Source organism: Branchiostoma floridae, chromosome 5 (assembly GCF_000003815.2).
Source record: "Branchiostoma floridae strain S238N-H82 chromosome 5, Bfl_VNyyK, whole genome shotgun sequence".
NCBI classification, from domain to species: Eukaryota; Metazoa; Chordata; class Leptocardii; order Amphioxiformes; family Branchiostomatidae; genus Branchiostoma; species Branchiostoma floridae.
This window is the reverse complement of record NC_049983.1, coordinates 12,448,498-12,474,337: the sequence shown is the minus strand read 5'-3', so window position 1 is coordinate 12,474,337 and position 25,840 is coordinate 12,448,498. Positions and strand designations below refer to the sequence as shown.

General features: G+C 41.2%; 2 protein-coding genes across 5 annotated transcripts in view; one reads left to right on the top strand and one right to left on the bottom strand.

Annotated features, from left to right (window-relative positions):
- LOC118415393 (DDB1- and CUL4-associated factor 1-like) overlaps positions 1-12,796 on the bottom strand; it is a gene marked incomplete in the record, with an annotated part of 18,269 nt that extends 5,473 nt beyond the window's left edge. The window contains 18 exon segments of the mRNA XM_035819977.1: positions 24-102; positions 1,786-2,055; positions 2,469-3,755; positions 3,871-3,936; positions 3,939-3,990; positions 4,482-4,578; positions 4,978-5,149; positions 5,477-5,605; positions 6,128-6,337; positions 6,738-6,917; positions 7,389-7,547; positions 8,047-8,148; positions 8,369-8,986; positions 9,593-9,730; positions 10,244-10,437; positions 11,999-12,075; positions 12,348-12,470; positions 12,713-12,796. Coding sequence (XP_035675870.1) covers positions 24-102; positions 1,786-2,055; positions 2,469-3,755; positions 3,871-3,936; positions 3,939-3,990; positions 4,482-4,578; positions 4,978-5,149; positions 5,477-5,605; positions 6,128-6,337; positions 6,738-6,917; positions 7,389-7,547; positions 8,047-8,148; positions 8,369-8,986; positions 9,593-9,730; positions 10,244-10,437; positions 11,999-12,075; positions 12,348-12,470; positions 12,713-12,735 — 3,976 coding nt within the window.
- Positions 12,797-14,133: 1,337 nt separating this feature from the next.
- Positions 14,134-25,840, top strand: part of LOC118415395 (uncharacterized protein C3orf18-like) — a 17,140-nt gene continuing 5,433 nt past the window's right edge. The window contains exons 1-5 of one of the 4 annotated variants that reach the window (XM_035819979.1): positions 14,134-14,328; positions 16,195-17,153; positions 17,567-17,592; positions 17,748-17,877; positions 18,088-18,158. In XM_035819979.1, coding sequence (XP_035675872.1) covers positions 14,244-14,328; positions 16,195-17,153; positions 17,567-17,592; positions 17,748-17,877; positions 18,088-18,156 — 1,269 coding nt within the window. In that variant the 5' untranslated portion in view covers positions 14,134-14,243 and the 3' untranslated portion in view covers positions 18,157-18,158. The other 3 variants (XM_035819980.1, XM_035819978.1, XM_035819981.1) reach the window with 3 other exon arrangements.

The window sequence follows — 25,840 nt, the reverse complement described above, 5'->3', positions numbered from 1 at the left end:
ATCACGTACCTGCGACATACGCATTCCGTTGTTGTTGAAGACCACCTGACACTGGTCCAGAGAGGGCACCGTGTGCAGCAGGTGGAAGGACCGCATGTCCCACTGGGTCAGGGTCAAGGTTTCATTTGTTTGCATTGCACACATTGGATTTGTATTCACACAACAGCCAAAATACTGGGCTATACTACACTCACAGGGCTCAAAATACCACCTGCATATGCAAGTAAGTGCATGTAATTGTAAATTTGGAGCTGTGCAGGTATTTCTGATGTCTACCTGCACCTAACCTGCACTGGTCGATGTACTGGGTTTTATACATAATTGTCCTATGACGTAGGTGTATGTGGATTGTTATTAGCTGCATTGACTGTTAACACCTATTATCAGTGGCGGCGGCACCGGGGGGCAGGGGGGGCGGCTGCCCCCCCCCCGGAAAATATGTTATATGTTTATCAAGCTAAAACCTTGTGTATTTTTTTGATGATGGAAATTTCATAAAATCAAGCTAGTCTAACAGCAAAATTTACCCCTGAAAATGCAAGAAATGGCGTTTCAGAGAGTCCCGATTTCAAAATTTCGCCAGACCTCCCTTGTGACGGCTGCGTCTTTTGCGCAGGACAATATTTTGCTGTAGCATTGCTCTGAAAAATCTTTTAAACCAATAGAAATTGTACTATCGTACTTAGCTTAGTTTACAAGCAGAAAGTGCCACTAAAATGCAGGAAATGACGTTTCAGACGGTCAAGATTTTAAAATTTTCTCCGGACCTCCCAAGCGATGAATTTCGCCTCCGGCGCTCACAACGACATGGTGAAAATTTGTGCGTGGTAGCTTAGGTCATCACCCTCAAACATCTTTTTCTTTGACAAAAATGGCATAAGATTTAGCATAGTCTGCCAGCAAAATTTGTCCATCAAAATACAGAAAATGTCGTTTCAGAGGGTGCAGATTTCGAAATTTCCCAAGACAAACCAACCTTGCGACAGCTCGCTCCTTCGGCACTCGAAATCGTGAAAATATTTTGGGGGCATCGCCCTCGCTAAAACCATGTGTCTTTCTAACAGAATTGCCATCAAACTTTGCTTAGTCTGGCAGCAAGATTTGCCCGTCAAAACGCAGGAAATGACGTTTTAGAGGGTCTAGATTTCAAATTTTCCCGGGGGAGCATGCCCCCGGACCCCCCTAGCGTGGTCGTGCCACGTAAGCGTGAGCCGCAAAATTCTGTTAGTAAAAGTTCGCCCCCCCAGACGAAATTTCCTGCCGCCGCCTCTGATTATGTATTGAAAGAAAAAAATAACAATGGTTCCTTAACAATTTTAGTATGATCCATACTTCCTAAATTCAGAGTGGTGCAGGTAAAATTTGTCTGGTGCAGGTAATTTTCAATGTTACCTGCACCAGTGCAGGTATGCAGAAAAAAGTATTTCGAGCCCTGACTCATGATAAACGATGGAAACAAACCTCAAAAATGTGTAATAGCTACATTAGACCAAACCAGTTCAATTTGTTCACACATCTATGCAGAACGGCGACAGGGCAAAAGAATTCTATCCAAAGTACAGTACTTAACCTCATTAATGCAAAGGCATTAAACATAGATAAAATATTGGTGGACAGGGACAGTAAATATTGTTTAGCTGAGGGCCTTAAATATTTTAAGTTGGACAGAACTGTTGCAATGTGGGTTGTTACTGAAGGTGGCTGCCTGTGCCAGGTGGTTGGCCAGCCAGGTTTGACTGTATGTTTTAGCAAATGTACAACACCTTAACTGAGTTGAAAGGATACAATCTCAGAATTGATGACGATCTCCAGACCGTTGGGGTGGAACACACCACTGATGTTCCCATTGAACTTGTCAAACTTGTGGATGGGTTTCGCCGACCTGACATCCCATAATACCCCGTCTGAAAGCACCATGTCGTCGGTGGCGTTGAACGTGGCCTTGTTCTTATTGTAGCGGTTGGTCAGGTCAGGGTCGACCAGGGTCAGGGTTTTCTGGCCCGTTTGGATGTCGTAGATATGGGCGATCTCGTTCTTGGTACCAATGACTCGGTCCTGAGGACAAAGTGGGTTACATTTGCAATGTAGATTACATTTGGGGCTCTCTCTCTCTCTCTCCTCTGTCCCAGAAAAGAAATTTGCTTGTTGGGATGGAACAAAAGTTCACCCCGCCTGTCAAAAAATCTTAAATTTATGACATATGATTCATAAAAACATATTTTCATAAGCTTAACATGAAAATCAACAACATGGGCTCCCAAACAATGAGTGGGATGGAAACAAGTTTTAAGCTGTAGACAGCCCTAAAAATATGAGAAATCTGTCTTAAACATTACCCAATCATAATTTTCGCTGAAATGAGTCAAGGAACCTTTCTCTTATAGTATAGGCTTTGCCTCCAAATTGGTGACTTAACAGTCTTACTGTGTCACAGCTATCTTTTATAGATTACATAGATTCCCACCAACCTGCACCAGTTTGCTGAACTCCACATGGTTGTCCTCAGCTATAGACATCTTCCTGGTGAACACTCCGTTCATGCTCCACAACGCCGACAGTGGCCGACCGTACGAACCAGAGGTGAGCATGAGACTGCCGTCCCTAGAGGGCTCACAGTGTGTGATTGCACAGTTATGACACACGTACGTCCCCTCCTCTGTACCTGAGATCAGGCTGTACATCTTCAGTTCCCCGGAGTAGGTCCCTAACGCCACATACTTATGGTAGAAGGAGGAGGGCATGAACGCACAGCACGTGAAGGAACTGTCGCCTTCAGGGTCTCTCAGCATACGGACCGGTCGGAATCTGCTGTAGATGAACTGACGGTCGTACGAAGACCCGTCCAGCCCGCCGTAGATGGGGAAGGCCGCTCTGCGGACGAGACGCGCTGCAACATTGTTTGGTGCTTGTCTGCGGTATTTGGGTTCTGGGCAGTGATGGGGCTGTATGAGGGAGAACGGTGGGCAGGTGGAGACAGGGTTCCTGCAGTGCGAGTGCTGCTCTGCCAGGTACTTCTTCACTATGTTGTCCAGTGAGGGAGGGGCGGGGGACGTCTTCATCATCTGTTTCCTCATCACAGGGCTCGGCATGAAGTTCCCGCCGGCTGTTTGGGATTTCTGTCGGACAAAGTGCGGAGTCCTGTTGGTCCTGGAGGCTCCCGACATGGGAGGTACAAATTTCAAGTGTCCGCTCAAAGGGGAGCTGGTTGAGGCACCCATGTTTCCTGCCGGAACCCTGACCAGCTTGTGTCCCTGAGGAGGTGCCGCCGCCATGGGTATGGGAGTGTGGTGTGCAGCGGAGTGTCTGATTGGCTCGTGGTGCGGGGAGACCCTGCCCAATCCCGCCTCCCGCTGTAGGGACGCCGCCGTTTCCATCATCCCATTCTGCAGGAGGTGGTTGTGGATGAGTTGCATCAGTTCTTTGGAGTTGTACGCGATCCTCGTCTGTGCGACGATGTCCGCCCTGTTCAATCCTGCCAGCGTGGCCTCGTAACCAGACAACACCGGCTTGCCCGATATCCTCTCCAACAGCTCGGCTGCGTACTTCACAAACTTGAGATGTTCCTGCCGCTTCTCCTGCAGGGTGGGCTCCTTCATCAGGCGCTGCATCTCCCCCGAGCTGAACAGCTGCAGTTTGCTGATGATCTGCTTGACGGTGTCGCAGCGTGCCAAACCACACAGAGCACGGCACGCCATGGCACGGATCTCGTCAGCATCGGTGATTGGTGATTTCACAGTGAATAGGTTCAGCAGGACCTGCAATAGTAGTCAAGAATGGTGAAACTCGTTGAAGGTTAGACATCCAGGTAATCCAGGTAATAAGATATGCCAAGAAGCAGTTACTCAAGCAACTGGATACTAAGTGGATTACCTTGATGCCGTTGTTTGCCCGGACACAGTGCCACATCTTGGTCAGTACGTCCTCCCCACTCCTCAGATGTTCCTCCTCCGGGGAGTGCCACTCCCCACCCTCCCCACACCTCCTCCCAACCTACACATGGAGGAAAGTACACTTTTGTATGTTCAGACAAGATGTTGACAACCTAGAAATCATTCTTATACTATAAGTTATAGTGAATTAGTGGTTCTGTATCTGTATCTATATAGCCGGTATAACCGCTCTTCGGCGAAACACACCAGCTTTGCAGGCACGCAGTGCGGCAGCAGCTGGTTATATTACACTGAACGATCCGTCACACCTAACCTCTGCACATCTATCTAATGATGGTTAATGATCTTGACTGTTTGATGTCAAGTATATGACTGTGACATGATATTACAGGTGATATCACTACATGAAGTAGCTTTTTGACCTGAGGTGCTTGCATTTGATCATATCATCATACATGTAAATCTCTCCAAACTTACATCAGCTGCACAAATCTAACATTGCCTATGTAGATAGTTATACATTTCAGGAAGTAGGCTATCCTGTCTGTGGGTATCATAATTTGATGCCAGTATTGTGGCAGACCCTCCCACCTGTTTGTGGGTCCACAGACACAGTTGATGATGACCTGTAAGGCTGCTTTCTGTACCTCAGCGTCAGGTGTGGTCAGGTGTTCCCCTTCTGCCATGCCTACGGGACAGGTGAGAAGATAGAGGTGAGAGGATACAGCTGTTCTTAATTGGGCCTTACACTGGTACATTGATTGAAGCTTCAAAATGGCCCTGAGCTTCTAACACAACTCTATGCAGTGTCCATGTAAAAGAGAACAAAACCAATTTGTGTGGAGTAATTTCCTCATTTTTTAAATTTGGCTATTTAGCAGGTTTGTAAAGGTTAAAGCAGACGATATTCAGACATATTTTTGTTATCCTATATACTTTAGTCAGTAGAATTTTTAATCAGTACAAGTCTGTATCCCTATTTTATAGTATACAGTTGACCATATGAAAGTCACTGTACTTGTTGTCGTGTCAATAAGGCTTAAATGATACTGTATGAGTCTGCCCTGTTGTCTCCTACCCCACATACCCAGTATGATGTTGATCCCGATAGTGGCGGAAGACTCCGGCAGGGTGACGGGCTCACACAGCAGGAGCTGCGCCTTGGGCGTGACGGTCAGGATCGCCAGGATGTCCAGTCCCGCACGGATCGTGTCCGACCGACCACCGTAATTCCTCCATTCCGAGGACAACGCGATCATCTGAGAAGAACCAAGCATCTGCTTGTAGCAGACATCGCGTTGCAGTCGCACATGTTAGACAGGGAAGGGAAGGCAGGGAAAACCCAAGAACCCAAAGAGTTTCACCAGATAATAAGATGTGTATGGATGTCCATGGTACCATCACCAACTTAAAGGTGGAAAATGATGAAACAAAGATGAGGATAAAAGAGCTTTCTTACCACCAAACCACATATATATGTACGTGTTATCATTGCTTAAAGCAACCTAACTGAACAGAAAGATTCCAAGGAAAAACTCCATGACTCTTAACAGCTTCTTAAACATCAGAAGAAATCAGTGTTTCACCTGTAGAAGCAGGTTGACCCCTCCCAGGTGGAAGAACTCCTGTGCAGGTTCCCAGTGCCACCTGACCGGCGCATGTTCCACTACCATCTCCATATTCCCCATCATGGCCTCTCGGGTCAGGGCTCCAGCCTTTGTAATGACATATCAGCGCACATTCAATAGGAATCCAAATTCATTTTGGGGGAAATAGGTGCCCTGGTACGTCTAAGTTCAAAATCTAGGGTGCACCCAAAACTTTTGAACATAAGATAAAGCAGAATGTCAGCCCAAGCCTTTCAACACATTTTCAAGGTTTGAAAAATTGAACCTTAATCCTTTAAGTATAACTAGTTTCAAAACAGTCACCAGTAATACAACAAAAGTCTAATTATTATTGTTATGACACTCCAATGTCAAGAATATGCTGTGTATTTAAGTGTGCAATAGTACCTTCTTATATGCAACCCTTAACAAATATTGGTGTAGGTGCATCAGAGTAACAAAAATTAGGTACACAGCTTCAATTTTTGGTGCACACAGTACTTTGAGCTTGTTCCAACCAGAGCTTAGTGTTATATTTTAGTTCATTGTTGAATTATTGCATTCCCACATCATTCATTTTCAATGATTATTGAGCAAATATACAATGAAACAAGAAATTGAAAGAGTCACCTTGTAAGGAGGAACAGGAGTGACCGGTGACCCTCCCCCTGTTCTTGATAAAGCCCTCTTCATGGCGTCCACTCTGATGGCCAGGTGTGCCTCAAAATACCTCCTGAGCGCCGTACACACGTGTTTGGTCGTCTGCCGGCTGGCGTAGATATCATCGTCTGTCATGTTCTCACCTTGGTCATCTGTCCTCAGGATTTGTAGCGTACTCATCTGAAGAAACATAGGATAGGTTAATGTTTCAAAAAATAACATTGCATACTTATTCTTAAACTATGTGATAGCAGCTCCAGCTTTAAGATTTGGTAATGTAGAGCAGCAGCATCTCAATAAATGCAAAGACATTGTATACAAACCCATACCAACAGTATGATAATGGTTTTACTGCATTTGCTCTGAAAAGGAACTTGCATGCTTGAAGCAGCCTGAATTATACCCTCACTACAAAAGCTAAAAGTTTGCAGCACAAAATGGTTGTATAAAACGATATCTGTACACTGTACGTAGTCAGCTGAAACATTTTACATGGATTAAAATATCAACAATATTTTTCAACATTTGAAATCCAGGATACGTAACAGCTAAAACAGCTAACAGCAGACCATGACATTACCAGATTGTAGAGTTTCCTGAGCCCGTCCTGTCTGTCGAACAGCTCCAGTATGGTCCTGAAGCCGAAGGTGACGGTGAAGAACATGGTGGCGTGACACCTGCCCGACTCGTGCGAACACTCCAGCAGCCACAGGGTGTAGTCCACCAGGTCGGACAGGACGTTATGTGGGAGGAGGCACACCTAATGATGACACAGGGTAAGGCTTGTGTATACTTACTACATAGTGACAATCTAAATGCACATGAGTGTGCATACAATATTTCAAAGAAAAGAAAACGTATAGAGAGTACAAACAAAATTGTATTTTTCATTGTGAGATTGGAATAGGACCAGGGTCAATATATATTGTTTTTTATAACACTATTAAGGCAATCCAATGAAAGTTCACCTGGAAGGGTAATTGATCAGAGGCTATCAACTATCCCAGCCGTGGGTGTTTCCAACTGCCATTCACCTTTGACCAGTTGCTGACATCACGCTTTCATTCATATCATGTGACATATATCTATCTGGGCTTTAGGTTATTTCGACTTGAGATAAATTGGAGAGAGAGAAAGCTTGTTGACAAGCGATTTACTTTGTGTACAGAATTCAAATACTGTATTATGGTGTCATCCTGTAGAAATATATCCAGTAAAATAAATAACCCACCCTTTCCATGGCGTCCTCGTTGTAAGCCAGGTAGTAGAGACACATGGACACGCCTGTGGCAGCCATGGAGGGGCGATGAACCTGCAGTAACTTCTGCAGTCCGCCCTGCGACACAAACTCTGCAGCAAACTTCTTATGGCACAGCAGGGCCGCCAGCCACTGGACAACACCACACAACATGGCATTACAATTACATCCTACCCACTACAACTATACTGGGAACACTACAATTTACAAATACACTATGGGTAGAGCTGAGAATATGCCAAAAAACAGTTACTCAAGTAACTGGATATGATTTGGAAACGTATCCAAGATCTGAGAATAGTTAGCAAACTGGCAGATCGGATTGACTTATTTCTTACAGATTACTTGCATCATGCAAGACATAACAGGAGTAAACTGATTTAATCCTTTAAAAGGAAGACTGTTCAAGACATCTACATTGTCTGGGCAAACATGTTGCCAGTCAGTTGTAGATGTCTCACATTGCTGTAGCACACTTTTACCAACTGTTGTGCACAGGGGCAGCACTACAGCCTTCTCAAGATGTGCACATACAGTAATAAGGTAACAGTAGGAGGGTATAACTGAGTCTTACATATATCCCTGATGCTTTAATGATAAAATCAACTTCTTGAAGGCAGAGAGATTGTACCTTAAGAGCATCGAACGTCAACCTAACATCTCTTGTGTTCCTGAGGTCCATGTAGTAAGTCACCAAGTCCATAGCACCAAGCTCAAAAAATGTGGCCAGCAACTGAAGTGACACAAAGAGTAATCATTATGCCTGGGGAAAAAAGCTAGAGCTAAACTGAGGAGGACAAAACAAAGACTTCGTTGAAGTCCTGTGACTTTCCAAACCACAGAATTCTTATCAGACCTTCATCAGACATGTATGTTTATTCTACAATCTTACATGGCAAGTGACAGTTGGAAAATACATAACAAATTATAAGGATGTATTGTGTCCCTCTAACCTCCTGATACTCCCCCAGTGGAGTCAAGTACTGCAGGATGAGTCTCTGCTTCATCACCAGGTCCAGCGGAAACATCTGGTGGCGACCAATCAGGTACGGCACCTGCTCCTTCCAGCTGCTGTTGCTGCAGTCGTGCAGGGAGAGCGACATGGAGCTGCCGGCTCGCGAAGGCACTTTCAGCGGGGAGGTGAACATCCCCGCCGTAGGGGGGACAGATCCCTCAGTTCTGGTCCGTTTGCTTGAGCTATCGTCATCTGGTGCTAGCTGCCTTTTCCCTGTGCTTAAGTTTTCAGTGCTCTTTGGTGTGCCGTTGCTGCACCCCTCAGTTCTACCACTAGGGGGCAGTGCTGTGCGTATGGCTGCTTCCTCCGTATTGCCTGGCCCGTTAGCTACTGTCAGTCCCACATCTCCAGCACCAGTGTCTGTAGGTTTGGTGCCACTGGGTATCTGTGACTCCACTTTGGTCGGTGTAGTTACAGGGCTGCTTGTGCCATCTGGACTGGAGAAACATGCAAACGGCCTGTCAAGGCCCACGCCCACTTCTTCTTCCGCCTTGTGACATCTCTCTCTCTCCATCTGTTGTCGTAGGCACTTCAGTTTAGCCAACATCTGAGGCACCTGGGAGGAACGGACATCAGACACTGTTGTATCATCATGATTATTGGATAATATGGAAATGAACGTTATCTACACATATCCACAAGGTTTGTAAGGCTTGTACTTTTCTTTCACTCTTTTACTTTTTAGATATGTACCCAATTATCTGTTGAGTCAATATGGGCCTTTGACCCTGAGTCAAATAATTACGTTCGCCGCTATTTACATACATTGATACCACAAAAACATAAAGAGAAGAAAGCATCTTACAAACTGTTCCTTAAGAAAGAAGATTATAGAAGACATCTACATTGTCTAGGCAAACATGTTGCCAGTCAGCTGCAGATATCTCACATTGCTGTAGCACACTATTACCAACTGTCGTGCACAGGGGCAGCACTACAGCCTTCTCAAGATGTGCACATACATCTCTAAGTGTAATAGCTACTTATTGAATATTGCAGTGGCTACCATTAGCACAAACGTTAGTACATACAGTTAGGCCGTATTTCCATCTTTTTTGAAAGCATCTCTTTTCTGTGAAGTATTTTGCCTCTTTGCTTTTAGCACATGTGTATTCATAACATTTGCAACCATGCAGTCTACTTGTTACAAGTATACACCAACCAGTTCAGAGTTATCCTCCCTGTAGTTGGTTGCCACATCCTGTGTTTCCATGGCAGCAGCCAATAGGCCAGTGGCATAAGAACTCAGCGGCTCATGCTCCAGCTTTGTCCACCTGAACAGTCTCTCTACAATGCCATCCTAGATAACACATCCATCCAGAATAAATACCACACAGATTTATCATCATCATCATCATCATCCAAAACATTTATAAATGGCCTTAGTTAGTCAATCTACACTCATATATATGGTGAATTTTGCCAGATTTGAGTCTCTACCCTGATAAATATACATATATGTGTGTGTGTGTGTGTGTGTGTGTGTGTGTGTGTGTGTATGTGTGTGTGTGTGCTCGCGTTTGTGTGTTTATGTGTGTGTAAGAATATAGTACAATAATACAGTAATCAATTATCTGACTGAGATCAATACAACAATGATGGCTTTACTTGACCTTCTCCCTGCTAAGGAAACAACAGGAAACAACCTGAGGAAACAATTTGGCACCAAACTTGCATGGATATGGGCTAAGGTAGCAGAGAAAGGGTTAAGATTAGGTGGCACTCTTGGAGAGTTGATACACAACATTTTAGGTAAGGTGCCTTGGGTTTATTAGTTTTATACGTCAAAAGAGCAACACCTTAAACTGCTTACCGTTTCTTGGAAGACAACAGATGTTTCCAGTCCTGGTAAGATGTCGATAAGAAGTCGACAGGCTGCTGTGACAAGTTCAATGTTATCTCTCTCCTGTGTCAGGATGTAGTTGTTCACTAGTGTGTTCATGAAGTCATTGTCTTTAAACAACGTCTTCAAGACAAGGCCGAAACCGCTGTCAGGATCTGCTCTCCCTGGTAGAGGAAGGAGAAAGAATTTGTTGTGAATATGATAATTGAAGACGTACAGTAGTACATGTCACACTGAACCCAATTCTACATGTACAGTGCACCTCGTGGGAGGAACAAAGGGAAATTATGGTTTGATAGGGGGTGCATCAGCCGTAGATGTCTCATATTGCTGTAGCATACTATGAGCAACGTTGTGCTCAGGTGCAACAAATACCAAAGGAATGTTGTCAAACACATGAATCACACTGGTAATGTCATCATGGAATGTACAATCCACACCAGTGTTTCCGCCAGACCTCAGCTGGGAGGCCGTCCACCTTGGGGCGCGAAAACCGCGAAAATTAAATTTAATTGCAAAACCGCGAACATTAAATTTAATTGTAAAACCGCGAAAATTAAATTTAATTGTAAAATCGCGAAAATTAAAGTTAATGGTTAACTGTCGCAAGAAAAAACAAAACAACTAACGTCCGATTAAGTTCAGTGCCGAAGTGTTATGATCTGTGCCGCGTACCGGTATGCCGCACCGAACGGGTACTACGACTTTTAAAAAGTTCTAGAAACGGTTCTTGGACTTTCAAAAAAGAAATAGCATTTGTATATATTCTCTTTTATGTTGTGATATACTTATAAATCATCTAAAACCTTCCATAGATCGAGAAATTTGCGTTCAGAAATGACGAAAAACATAGTCTATCGGCGACAGTGAGCGTAATGGCGGCTGAAATCCCGCAATCTCACGTGGTGACTTCTCGCGAGATCTGGGAAAGCTAGCGACGTCACGGGAAACTAGCGCTGTGATTGGCTAGGATACACAACAACTACCGACCGCCATTTTTGATGCAACAACAACAACAACAACATTTATCCCGAAAATTTCTGCCGTTTTCGGAGATTTTTCGGGCTCAAAACTCATATAAAAAGGAACCAAAGTTATACTTGATGTTTTTTACGTCCATCATCTCTTATGTGAACACTTTATTTTTCCGCTGTGTTGCCGATAGCGAACTTGAACGAGGTCGATTTCCCGTGCCGAGCACCCGGGCCGGTGGGCACATGTATCTGATTGTGTTTTGTTTTGTTTACGATGACTGACGATGAAAACAGAGACTAAAGTTGTTAATCTAGACAAAGTTTAATAGTGTGTTGTCTAATTTCTCCCAATAACAAAGTTTAGTTTGTAGTGTTATACTTATAGCGAGATCGACCTACCGCCAAGTTTGCGAATTATGTGACAGGGCAAATTCGTGTAACTGAGGCCTTGAAAAACGGGTTTTGATTATCGTATGCGAAAGGCCGCCGACACACATTGTCAACAACCATAACAATAGCAAAACAAACAGTGAGCGGCTTTCTGACTGTGGACGGCGTCCCAAGCCTCTAGCTTCAATACAAAACACAAAACTGCGGTTTACATTTATCAACTTTGTACAGATTTCTCGGCAAAATGTGGGTCGCAATTTTTTTATGAGGACGGCCTCTGGTTGCGTTCAAGCCGTCCAAAACGAAATGAGACCGTCATTGGACGGGTGGACGCCCCTCTGGCGGAAACACTGATCCACACCTGGATGTCTGTCATCAAATGGGTCCGGGTCCTGTCCCAGGTACTCTTCTGTCTCACGCTCCACAATTTCTGCCAAACTGAGGGGAAAACAAGCAAAACATCAGAAACTAAAACATTTCTTTTCTTGCTTATATCAATAGTATCAGAATTCTCAAATTCAAAACATTATTGAACTTAATGAAACAGCAAACAAGTGTGAATTATTATTACATACATTATATAAATAATCATCATATGGTACATGTATATGATCAGGCTACTTTAGTGTATGAGTATAGGTCATTCCAATTTCCAAGAGGTTTAAAACCCAGTGAATATCTCGCCCTTATGTAGCTCTATGGACATGTACCTGTTAATTGTTGGCACGGGGTCCACTGCACTGCCCATGTCCCTCTCCCACTGCTGGAGGATGGTCACCACTGCCTCCACTGATGGGGAGGTGTTGCGGGACCCCATCTTGTGATGCAAACTTCTGATGGGACAACACAACAGTAGGACAAACATCAGTGTTCTGAATCATCTGACAAGTTAGTTGGTAATTTTTTCAAGCACCTTAGACTAAGTAAGAGTTTCCATTGTTTCACAAACACCATCTCTGGAGCACCTGTCAATGAGGCTGAATGAGCTACTCCTTATATTTCAGATACATAATAATTCAGACACAAAACACCAGGCAAAGTCATCACACTGACACAAGTTAACCTAAAACTGTACCTTGTCCAACCAAAAGCTGCCATAGCGATCCAAAAGTTAATCTAACAATGTAATTTGTCACAATAATCAGTTTATTTCCATGACACTTCAAAAATATCACAATGCAAATGAAACAACGAAAATCCAACAAATGCACAGCAAGTTTCCATGTCACAATATGACAATAAATTCAAGTCTTTTTGACATTCAATGATTGTTTTATCATATAGATGATGATAATATCTTTATTACAATTCAAATAGACAACAATTAACTGCCAAGTCATTAATGGGCTACCTTGTCCCCCCAACGACCTGGAAGTCAAGGGACTAGGTAGGTAGGTAGGTAGGTAATGGGGGATATACTGTCATATCATCATCACTGGCCTCCGTCCGTCTGTCATATACATGTACATAATCATACATACTTGTATATCATGTCTATTTTTCCATGACCAAGGTCTTCACGACAATCAAAATAGACAAATTTCTACACACCACTCAGATGATTATTGACTCATCCCTACTTGGGTACAAAATCATCTGATGTCAGATTCAGGGGTCAGAGGTCAACCCAGGTACCTAACAATCAAATTAGCCCAAAGTAATAAAAAATATGAGCTCCAAATAGATATGCATGTTAATCAACAATGCAGACAAGTTAGTGTGTTTTGTTGGATGTCTGTTATTCGACACATCATGGTATGTGAAAAATTGGTCCATCAGGACTCATTGCTGGATCATGTTCGGATTTGTCTCTTCACAATGTCATTACGCAATAATGACTACAGCAGCGAATGGTCCACATCTCATTTCAAATTCCATAGGTTTGGTATATTACGGACATGGTAGAACTGAAAAAATTCACCAAAATACTAAAATGATAGATGAACTCATGTATAGCTGATAACAGGTGCCTATATCTGTCCACAGCATGCACTCCACACAAACACAATTTTGGAGACTACAGACAACATCAACTACACATTTCGTTTCTTTGTGACCTATGATGCTTAGAAACGGGAAAGACCACATATTTTGCCCTCATATGCGTGGACACCAAGCAGGTGCAGACCTGCTGTGGTTTTATTGTTCTGTTGTTTCTCAATATTGTTGTTCATCCATCCATTCATTACCTACATACCCACAGTACTTTCCAGTTCAGAAACAAAACTCTTGACAAAACTTCACAACCTTTCCAGCCCCAGAACCCACGAAAATTGTCTTGATCGTTTGAAAAACCCCTCCTGTAGGCTTCGCTTACTTTCTCCCGCGGCCTTAAGGCTATGGGGTAGCAGATAGAGTGTGTAATTCAGGGCTATAAAGCTGTTTGAAGTGGTAAAAAGACTTATAAACGTACCAAAGTTTGTAGCAGGCTCACCAGCGGCGTGCTCCCAAATCTCGCAACAAATGTCGAACCTGGCGAGATCTCGCGATTGACGAGACTTCGCTCTGCGCAGGCGCAAACAAAATGGCGGCCAAATCAGACGATTTTTATCGATGACCGCACAATCAGATACATTATTGACGATTATTAACTAATTATTCAAGTGATGATCTTCAGTGGTGTACGTAATAATTATCTAGTTCTCGCACTACTTTTTCTGACGGAGGTAGCTCCGGAAGTAGGAAAACAAGGTGAGTTTGAGCGCTTTTCTCTGACGCGGGTCGGGTTACGTTTGGCAACAACAGTCACGGGATGTTGTTGTCACCGGCCGGTTTGGTTTCTCTGTCTAAGTAGAGTAGAGTGTTGGGATTTTTCGGTACATTTTCACAAACTTGTGTGCGGAACTTGTTTAGTATTATTGTTTGTATGCACCAACGTGTGACAAGAGATGAAACCAATACTCTACTAGTAAATAGTGAAGTACATGTTGTATCTATTTTTTCATCGCTGTGGCTATTGACACACTCAGTGTGCCAATAGCCAAACAGGCTATTGACACACCGAGATGCCAGTCAGCCAATCAGAGCTTGTAACATGCCTTTCGGCAATATTTTACACAAGCAATAGTTGATTAGACATTGTTCGGAAGATTAGACATTGGAATCTTTGAATCTTGGAATGAACGGACGTATTCAAGTTATGCCTTACATCTGGATACCTAATAATACAGCCTTCATCGTGTATGTATTACGTAGCGTAGTGGATAGAGCGTTGACCCGGGAAATCATGATACCAGCTCCAGGAGTTTTTAAAAAAAATTTTTTTCAATTTTTCTTGTCCCTTTTTAAACATCCATTTGATATAAGAATATTTTATATATAAACAACTTTTAAAGTTTCTGTTAACAATATAAACCAAAAATAACACTGACCACAAAACATGTCATAATTTTCGGCCGTGTGGTTCCGGCGCTATCGGCAGCGACTCGGAAGAATATTTCTTTCACATTAAAAATAATGGAGGTAAAACAACAACTATAACTTCGCTTCCTTAGTGATATAAGTTTTGAGGCCGAAAATTCTCCAATATGGCAGGAATTCGTCGGTAAACACAGCTGAAAACGTGTTCCTAACCGATCCAACATGGCTTCCATGATCACATGCGGTGACAGTAAAACTAGCACCCTATATGATAGCAGATTCCGATGTTTAAAATTGTGCCGTAAACACGTGAAAAAGATCGTATTTTGGGTTGATAATGGACACAGGATGCCATTTGTATTTTTCAGAGTGTTGATTGTCAAATATAATCGTAAGATTTCCTCATTTTAGTGGTTTCTATCACTGGGTGTGTCAATAGCCTATATATAACAGGCTATCGACACACTCAGTGTGCCAATAGCCTAAACAGGCTATCGACACATAGCCTGTTAGGCTATCGACACACTGGGTGTGTCAATAGCCTCGCTCTTTTTTCATAGAACCTTTTTTCACGGGAAGGACATATCATATCATGGTTCTCATATTATGACTCATTTTGATGTGATAGTGATTGTCAATGTCCAGTAAAATGTGTGATATTTTGTAAATGATGCATTTCATCTTTTGTCTAAATTGGCATATTCCAAAACTTGCACCAGCAAGAGCAATTTTTTAAATTAAATTTCATTTGGGAGTGTAATCAGCATGAGCATATTTCATGATATTATTAGCCCAGGTCACAACCCTTAGACTATAAACCACTGAGAAATCATACCCTAGTGACTGACTTGGCTGGCATACAGTTTGCTTGTAAAATATTTGCCTACCAGTATAATGTGGTTCAGAATGTCACACTTCCTTGGCAAGTGTCAAGTTATCTCCTTGAAGATTCTATTTCTTGAACACTGTTGCTACGTGTTCATAAACTTCAAATGTTAGTTCTTCCAGACATTCTATCTATTCATTATGAAGGTGAAAATGTATCGTTTAAATTTGCTAACATAAGCCTGTTGAAAATTATTACCTGCAGTAGTCCTTTTAAGTTTTTACTCCATCTTGAGTTAAGGGAGCAAAGTACCTTGTATGGCATTTCAATATATGTTGATTTCTAAAGAAGGCTTTACTTATTTTCTACAGGGAGTCTTTCTTCCAACATTAGTGGACATTTCCAGCACCTGCCTGCAAATACATCTGAAAAGGGGGAGAACAGCAGGACATTGTGGGAAACAAGAAACAACACAAACGATGTAGTGGGCACATTTTACACAGAGAACCGTCCTCAGCCAAAACTCTACTTGCCTGAAAAGGTGGCCTCAAGATCCACAAACTCAACAAGAACCCCATCTACTGTTCTGTTTGGAGAGTCAGCAGTTTCACAGGCAATTCACTTGACTGCATTCCATCTTTCTACGTCAGTTCCAGTTTACAGAAGGCACAAAGGACTCGAGCCCAGCAAAAGAAACTTTGTTATTCCTGCCTCTACAATAATATCTCAAACTAATTGGACCACGAGTACCAGAACTTTGGATCTACATAAGTCACAATTCTCCTCTTTTGATACCAACCAAACTCTCAACAGTTTAGGTGTTATTGCAGAGAGTTCTCTGAAAACTATTCTTACATTATCATCAAAGGCGACAGTGGAACTTAGACCATCTCCAACTTGGAGTCCTAGTGTTGCAGCTCCTTCCATCTCAAAACAAACCCTTGACTCTACAGGTGTACTTGTGCCAGAGGGCACAATGCTGCAGCCATCAACATTGACACCCGTGAGCCTGTCCCAAATGTTGAACAGTACTCATCCAGCCGTGGTGCCTCCAGCCCAGTCCCCCTTCACCCCTACCCCAGGCCTGACCCACCCTGCTGCCTTACATCCCTCAACATCCACACACAGACTCCATAGCATCTCCAGCCTTCTTATATCTCCTTCCTCTGTACCAGCGGCTAGCGGGACATACTTGGAAACAACAAACATTACAGAACCAACATATCTCCCGCCACAACCAGGGGAGCACCACAGCACAGCACACATTGTGCTGGTTTGGGTTTTTGCACCTCTTGGGACACTTCTGACAGTATTATTCCTTGTTGCACTAGTAAGTATAAAGGCATCCTCCCACTGCATATATGGATATCAATCTTTGGGATAAAGCACCCTTGGCAATATATATAGAAATATATTGGAACATTGTAGTTTTAAACTTAAAGAAAATATTCTACCACTCTTTATTACAGTATTCTATGTATGATATACACAAAATGTCAAATTATCTCCTTAATTCTTTTTTTTTTTCAAATTGAATATAACCCTCTATTTAGTAAGGTTAGTATGATTGATAGAAATTTTCAGCCCTAAATTGAGAGGGTAGTTATAGGAGACAAACTGACCACAATCAACCCCAAGCAGCCTACATAGGTGCAATGTATTAACATGCATTTATGCATGCCTTTGGTTGATACATGTGAATCCATCACTTAATAACTTGTAGTTTTCCCTTTTTTCCTGCAGGGTTTCTACATCAGAAAGAGAAGAAGGTATGTTGACTTGAAATTTCAGGGTAAACACTATGCAGCATAGTTTCTAAGATGATGTAATTATCTAAATAAATGGATGGAATCAAACCTTAACGTACCCTGAGTGGTATTCAGATCACGTTTTGAATCCCTACATTTCTAATATGTCTTTCCAGACTGGAAAAGCTGCGTCACCAGCTGATGCCTCTCTACAACTTTGACCCATCTGAGGAAGGAGATGACTGGGAGTCTGAGCTGCTAAATGAAGTCAAGGACACTTCCAGTCTTGTTTCAGATCGTGGAAAGGTATCATGGATTTGAAAAGTGATTATTTTGGACTATTTTTTTACTCTTTCAAGTTTCATACACTGAATTAACTGACCCTTTGTCCTTAAGACATCCATTTCCTCAAAAGTCTAAACATACTGTTAATAAGTTTGTTATCTTAGCCTAGTAGATACATATATATATTTTGTATACCTGTAATACTATTCCCTCTATTTCCCCTTTTCCCAGTCACAGAAGCCACATTCTCCACCCAACCCAAAGTTAAGCTTCAGCTCGGAGTCCACAGAGTTGATGTGACGGTATGTACCAAGGAGAACAAACTTTCCAAGCTTTGTCTTCAGTTCTCTTCAACTGTTCCAGTTTTGTTGCTAATAAGATGTAGATATATTAAAAGCACTAAGGAGCTGATTCTACATTATTGACAGTGCTGTATGCCTGCCATTGATGCTTGTTCACTCAGATGTTATACAGCTGTACCACTTTTTTGGTTTGGTAAGATTATTTCATATAGAATATGTTTTGATTGCAGGACTTTTGTAAGCAAAACAATTTATGTAACATTTTACTATAAACGCGCTCCTATTGCACAAGAAGGTACTGCTGACATTTTTTGTGAAAATTCATTTCAATTTGTATTCTAAGTCTATTGCTCAACCTGATTTAGAATAGCCTTTCATGTCATTTCTAGATACATGACATAGGCAGGGTGCAGTAATTTAACAAAACGTAAAGGTATTGGACTCTACTCTATAACTCATGAATATGTATCTACATATTCATGAGTTATAGAATTGCTTTCCTTTTATATATCAACATGTAACACAAACTGTTACTATGAGAAATATAGGAACAAACTGTTAAGTAAACATGTGCCTACATCTTGTGTGTATAGAGTACTACAGTAAAAGTAATGTGCAGTTTCTATCTATATATTTTGTCAGTATGATCATGGACAGAAAAATTGTGGTTTGAATGATCAAGGTGATGTGCTGCAGTGTCTATTGATGTGTCTAAAAGAAAAATTGTCAATGATGTTGGTCTTAAACCTTGTGTGCCTGACGAGGAGCTTGTGTAGTATGTTGTATATAGCCTCCTTTCCAGACTTTGAGTGGGGTTGGCTTCTATTTTATTGGGGCTGGTTCACTAGTTTCACCATTGGCTAAAGGTTCTCTTATGTCGGGAAAGGTAGTTTGCCGAGAAAGGGAGGTTGCCTAGAAAAGTAGTTTGCTGTGGAAGGAAGTTTCGCCCCGCCTGGAGGGGGACTCCCCAATTTCCCAGCCATCCCCCCTTGAAGTCTGTGAAGGAGGCTATGTTGTATACTTGTAATACTAGTAGGTTGTTGACTTGGTCAGGGCTCTTTTTCATCAGACAACCTGTCCAACTGCCACTTATGTAATTTCTATTGAACAAGCCCTTGAACTAGTCTGTGTAACACAAACTCCGCTGTCCAGGGCTGTAACTGAACCCCTCCCCACGGGGGCCGGCGGATGTTTGGCAGGCTGCTATAAGCGAGATTTAATCAGGCTAGCCCTTGAACCACACGGAGCTACCTTTTATAGGTAAACTACCACACAACCTGGACATACCGGTAGGTTTTCTTCTGTGAAGGAAACACCAATAAGTTATGAAGACAGCTAAATGTACATGATATATGTATCAGGATATACAGTATGCCTACATGTAAATGTTTGATCTCCCATTCAAATAATCGTATTTGCGAGACAAATTCAAAATTTGTGGTTCTGTAGCACAATATCACATACTGAAAGTAAGCCAGTAAGGAACTAGTTTGGTAGTTACTTGTACCTTGTGAGATTAGGGAATTTGGAAGTGACACATATTGACAATTTTTATCATAGTTGGTAGACAATAAATCATGACGGGTTTGGGAAAAAGAAAACTTGACCTCCCAGCATAACAAACCAGTTTCATATTGTATACTTCATTATTACATGTGCATATGCATGTAAGTCTCAACATACAGTCTTCCACATCTTGAAAAGCCAGTGAACAGAGGATTTACACAAATGTGTTTTGATTAGAAGTCAGGCAGGTTACAGAAAAAAAACAGTGAAAAGTTATACTTTATATTTGCTGCTTTTCAAGGAAAATGTGTTGCTGTAGGTAAGTGGGAAAATGTGTGTTGTATGTCAAACTGAGAAAAAGATTTATATAGATATAGATATTAAGAAGAGTAGTTTAATATATGCATATCTAAATGTTAGTGTTTTGAGGATATGTATAAAATTTTGTCATGGATGATGTGTATTAAAACAGCCAACTGGATTTTTATGGGTGTATATCATGTATGTATGGTGAATTTGAACAACTTCTGCATCTCACTTCTGGTTGTCTTATTCAAAACTTACTTCACTTTACATAAAAGAAGTGAAAAGGTTTCACCGAACATGCTAGTGAGAATGCTTGTGAGACAGACTATGGAAAATTGATTCAGGAAGGATGCACCCAGCATACACACCCAATGTACAGTTGTTTAATTTACATATTCATGATATTATCTTACCTGGAATGGCTGCAATCTTTCAAACATTGGCAGATTGGAGCATTATTCATCTGCACCTGAAGTATTTATAAGATGTACCGATAATGTTCTTCAATTGATTGGAAATTAAGTTGCCCTGTCATGAAAGATTTTGAGATAATGATAGATTATCATGCTCTTCAGTGTCTGTGTTATCATGAATCTAGCAAAAATACTTATACTGTACAGATGATTGCCTTGAAGTTTGCCTGCTAGACAATAGGGGGCGCTTCTGATACTCGTCAAGAGCAGTGCAGCCACAGGGAAAAAGCTTAGGATAACAATAGCATGCTCAGGGAAGGCAGACATTACTGGAGCATCAAAGGTACAGGATAATTTTTTTGTCACAAAGTGTGAAAGAAATAGGTGACAATCGATTTGTAATTTACCAAAATGGATTAGGATTTTTGTAAAGAAGATTTCATTGGAAATGAATTAATTAATGATGATAAGGATTTAACCTTTAACTTGAAGCTAGGGAAAGGGAGGAGAAAGCTTGAAATTTTTGGTTTGCTGCTGGTTAACTTTGAGGTAAAATAAACCCCTTCTGTTCCTCCCATGTACATGATTTGTGGCTGTACCAGTGACCCTTAACCATGTGGTTAATGCTGTGCATGACCCAGTACAGTGTGTACAGGGGAGGAGTGTTATGTTTTCTGGCAAGCAGACACTTTCTGGGTCAGGAGATGACAAAGTGGGTCTGATTTGCTCAAGAGCTCTAATCAGGCTGGGCCTATTATAGCTGTACCAATCAAATGGTTTTATGCAACTGAGGGCTGTATGCTTCACAGCAATTATTTTTGATGATGCCTGCCTCCTCTGCAGTATTAGATATGGGGTGAAACAATTAGAGAGCTTTGTTAGCTGTTACCTGGAAGTGAATCATTTTAGGAAAAATGTTTCTTCCTCAAACAAATATGCAAATTCAGACAATTACATGTATATAGCAGGATCTATTCAGATTTATTTGAGATGGCATCATGACTTACAAAAAGCCCTCCATCTACCATTATTTCAGGGTAAAGCCATCGAAGACCTGCATGCCATAAAAGTTACTTCTAAACAGCTTTCGCTGAAGGAGAGCGCTGTGGCCGAGAATATAAGAATCATAAAATGCAAAGCCATTTTGCAAATGAGTAACATTATAAGTGGGAGAGGAAAAATGAATGATGCAACAAGAGGTGTGGGGTCACCTTATTTAATTAAGGGTTCAACATCTTTCTGTGCTTAAATTCAGCAAACATACTTCTAAGAGATTCCTCATGAACATTTTGCTTATGTCTTCATAGATTTTATGGCAGTTCCAGCTTCCAGTTTCTTCCTCTCCCATGATTTTTTGGCTTCTAACCCACTGACATTAAACAGTGATTTGAGTTTTGGGTGAAATAGATAAAAGGCTTTAGTCTTTATGATTATGCCCAAAAATCTTCATGACATGATGTAGAGAACATTTTGAATACCAGTGGCAGGTAAACACAATAATAGGGTACAAATAACTACTGTAAATGCAGAAATGTTCGCGGTGGATTTATGTTCGCGGTTTTCGCGGTGACCATTTCACCGCGAACTTAAAACCACCACGAACATTTTTTATATATACTATTAGACTACAGTCTATGGTGTTACCGCGAAACTAAAAAAAGTCAGTTTTCCCCGCTACCGCGAAATTAAATCCCCGCGAAATTAAATGCATTTACAGTATTCTAATTATTGTAGTAGTTATAACAAGGACCTAATATAGAGATGATCATTGATGTCCTTGGTAATACCAAGAATGATATTTTAAGAAAGTTGCTATTTGATTCTCCCTTTGTTTGTCTAACAAACCATGTACATGTTAGCTGGGGAGGTATCAGAGACAAGTCTCCCTCCTCCAGACAAATTTGGAGGGAAGTGGTGTAATGCTGAGTGCTCAGCTGGGACCTGACCTAATCAGCTCAGCCAGAGGGATTGTTCATCCAGGACCATTGTGTGCAATAGAAAAATTGATGCAGTGCTGGCCTTTACAGCCACAACAAAACAGACTTAAAATCTTTCATCCTTCCAATGCCAGGACTGATGCATTATCGGTTGTTGAATTAGTTGAAAATATTTTTTTTTCAATATTACAATTAAAGGCAAGCTGTTTTTTATTCAAAGAAGAGTTGCAAATGCCAGAAAGCATAACAACATTTTGCTGCGCATAAGATTCACCTCTGGGAAGAACGGCTAAGGTCTGCAGGGCCATCCAGTTGAAATAAAGGTTATTGATTGAATTCAAAACAATCAAGTAAAGTAAAGATTTCCAGTGACATTGCATTGAAGACTGCATGTTATCGGCCCATCCGATGACAATTACAATGTACCTGCTGCAGAAAAAATGCAACAGGAGATTCCTTGAAAGAATGAATGGTAAAATGACAATTGTGTCCATGACAATGTCAATATAGGTCTTCTCTATTCAGTACTCTTCAATCATTATAAATTGTGTGCTTTTAATGATGTGCATTTTTACATTAGATATTATTCAACGTCCTGTGCTCGTGCAATCATCGACTCATCTGCTGACCAAGATTTTGCAGCAGAATTGCTGATTAAAGGGAACAATTTAACCAATCAGTTGAATTGTTGGGGCCAAAGGACAAGGTTTGCCTGGCTGCATGTGTCTCTGCTGATTAGTAATTACAAGAGGAAATCCCGGGAATGAGCCATCAGGCTCACATCTTAATGAAATCAACACAGAACAGAATTTAACCGACTATTTTGGCCCCCAGTTTTCTACGAAAGGCAGCCTAATTTGCCAGAATGGGATTCCGTAACCTGCTGGGCCTCCAGCTGAAAATAGATTTAGCTGCTCTCTTAATGAGAGGAAAGGTCCAGGTGAAATTGCCCTGGTTCAGGTAAAATTGCATGTGGTGCCTGTTGTGATTTGCTGCTATGTTTGTGATATTTTTTTTCATGTCTGTACTCAGCCCACTACTGGTCAGTAAAGCCCTCAACATAAACATATCATTGTTCCATTTTTTTGTACATACTGGTACATGTATTTGTTGCCTCCATAACAAAATGAAGGTATTGTATCAGGTGTGTTTGTGTCTACAGATCTGATATTTGTGAGATGTATTGTGATGATATTTAGTTTGGGAAGACAAAAGTTAATTTTAATTCTGGCTCTGTTCAGAAAGTGCAGTCAAGCAACTTTCTGGTGAAGACAGCTTATGAAAAATGATAGTTTCAAACTGGCAGATTCAGAAATGTCAATTGTCTTTAATGGATTCATTGCTGTTAACAAGAGGGGTCATTGTACAAATAATGATTTCAAACTGCTACCTTTATTTTTAGAACAAAAAGGACTCTCAATAAAGACTGTCTATCTTTAGATAATACATTAACGTACTTGTATCAATCAGATGTACTTCACCTAGTGCTTGAGACAGGAATGAGGAGCATTTATCAAGTTTGTAAGATGACTTCATCACTCTGAAAACAATGAAATATTATTTCACAATACTTCATGTTGTGACTAAAAGGTATTGTTGCACCTTAGGAAGTATTATGCTCTGCCAAGAATAGAGTAACCAGATGTACCCTTTCAATGAAAAGTAATGGTAACAAAAATATCATTCTCTCCAGTAACATTTCCCCATATTTCTCCCATTCTGCAGTTCATTCCATCTTATTTCTTTTAATGTACTAGCTTCCAGCAAATGGGATTTTTTAAATATTTTGTTCCTTTTATAGCCATATCTGTTCACTCCACCTGTGATATTCTTGAATAAAAACACCTTTTCCAAAAAGATTTACAATGTGTATATGTACAGAATATAAAAAAGAAATAGTAACTATTTCTGTCAATAAGTGCCCTCTACTGGACTACAGTGTGTTTTCAAATCCATTCACTTGATGGAGTCCAAACTTTTCCAGACAGTCAAATGATTGTATTACAATGTACATGCACATGTTAGTGCATTACAATCAGATTCTGTATCAAGAGGGAGACACACAAGGTAACTGCACAGTTCAATTCAGTCATCCTTGTCAGGTGAAACTAGTATAAAGTTCTTCCAGACTACTCTGTGGCTCATGACAGACAGGAGGTCTCCGTCTTGGAGGCCAACATCCTCCTCAATCACCCTCTTAAGAGCCAGGGATAGTCGGCCGCATCTTCTCTTGTCTTGTAACTGCACACCTTCCATAATATCATCTCTGATTTAGACTTCCCACATTGAAATGCAGGAAATCTCAAGTCACTTCTATTTACCACCATAACAGATCAATCAACGAACAAAGATGATGTCTCAAGATGTCTGGCTTGACAGAAAATCCATTATTATGTAACAGCTTTGTGGCTGGAAGGTTTTTTTTTCACAATGTGACTCTCAACTCAGTTGTTTGTTACAGTCTGTGTTCTTCAGGAAGTGGCTTTAAAAATAAAGTTGTTTCCTTTTTGTCATCTAAAAAGAGAAACCAACAAATTGTTGTTTGAGCCATGAAATGGTTAAGAGCTACGTAGATGCATGTATATCTTCATCATTGCTATGGCCTACGCAGAGGGGACCAAAGTCGTCTCAAAACAAGAGGAATTTTGTGACGACTTTGGTCCCCTCTGCGTAGGCGAATGTATCAGTGGAGAGTCATGTTATACAAGTGATTTCCATTATGTATTCTGCCAAGTGGTGTACGTGGCCATGAAGGCCTAAAACACATTTCTCTACCAGGAAATCCGTCTGCAGCGCAACACTTAACATTCCTCTCTGATGGATGATTCTGGAGCTTTTTGCATTCATCCATCCAACTATGCTTTCTGGGAAACATACATGTGGAAAGGTTGAAAGGCTCACGTACATACAGCTGCGTCATTCGTATGTTGTTTTCCTTTTGTAGGCTAACACCTGTTGCTCAACACACATGTAGGTCAGATGTTGGAATATGGTCTATGGATGTCCTCTGAAAGCTTACAAAGTTTTAATGTAAAAAAATGTTTAAAATGTCCTTTATCTTAGTGTAGACAGTTAGAAATATCATGACTGCTTGTCTGTGCAAACCAATAGCATGTTAACATACAATACAAAATGTATATATGCATGTCAATCTGCTTGAAGTCTTTCTTTCCCATGAAGATATTATAATGTATCTATGACTGCCCAAGTGTAGGGTACATTAACTGTTTATGTACAGGAATACTATGCACCTGTAGTACTGGTGATGTTTGTGTTAATGAGTGACTGTAAAGCATGTGTAGTGAGGGAACAGTGTAACACTGTGCATTTAGCATCTCACAAAAGTTTTCTGAAATTTGGCATCCATGATGCAAATAAATGAAATTGCAAGGCAGTTTGTTTACATATAAGTGCAACTTTCTGTATTTTCTGTACTTTCTGGCCTCAGACAAGACCTTGAAAGTTTTCCTCCATCAGATCATTTTTAATTTTTATATCAGCTCTTCCATTCAGTAATCCG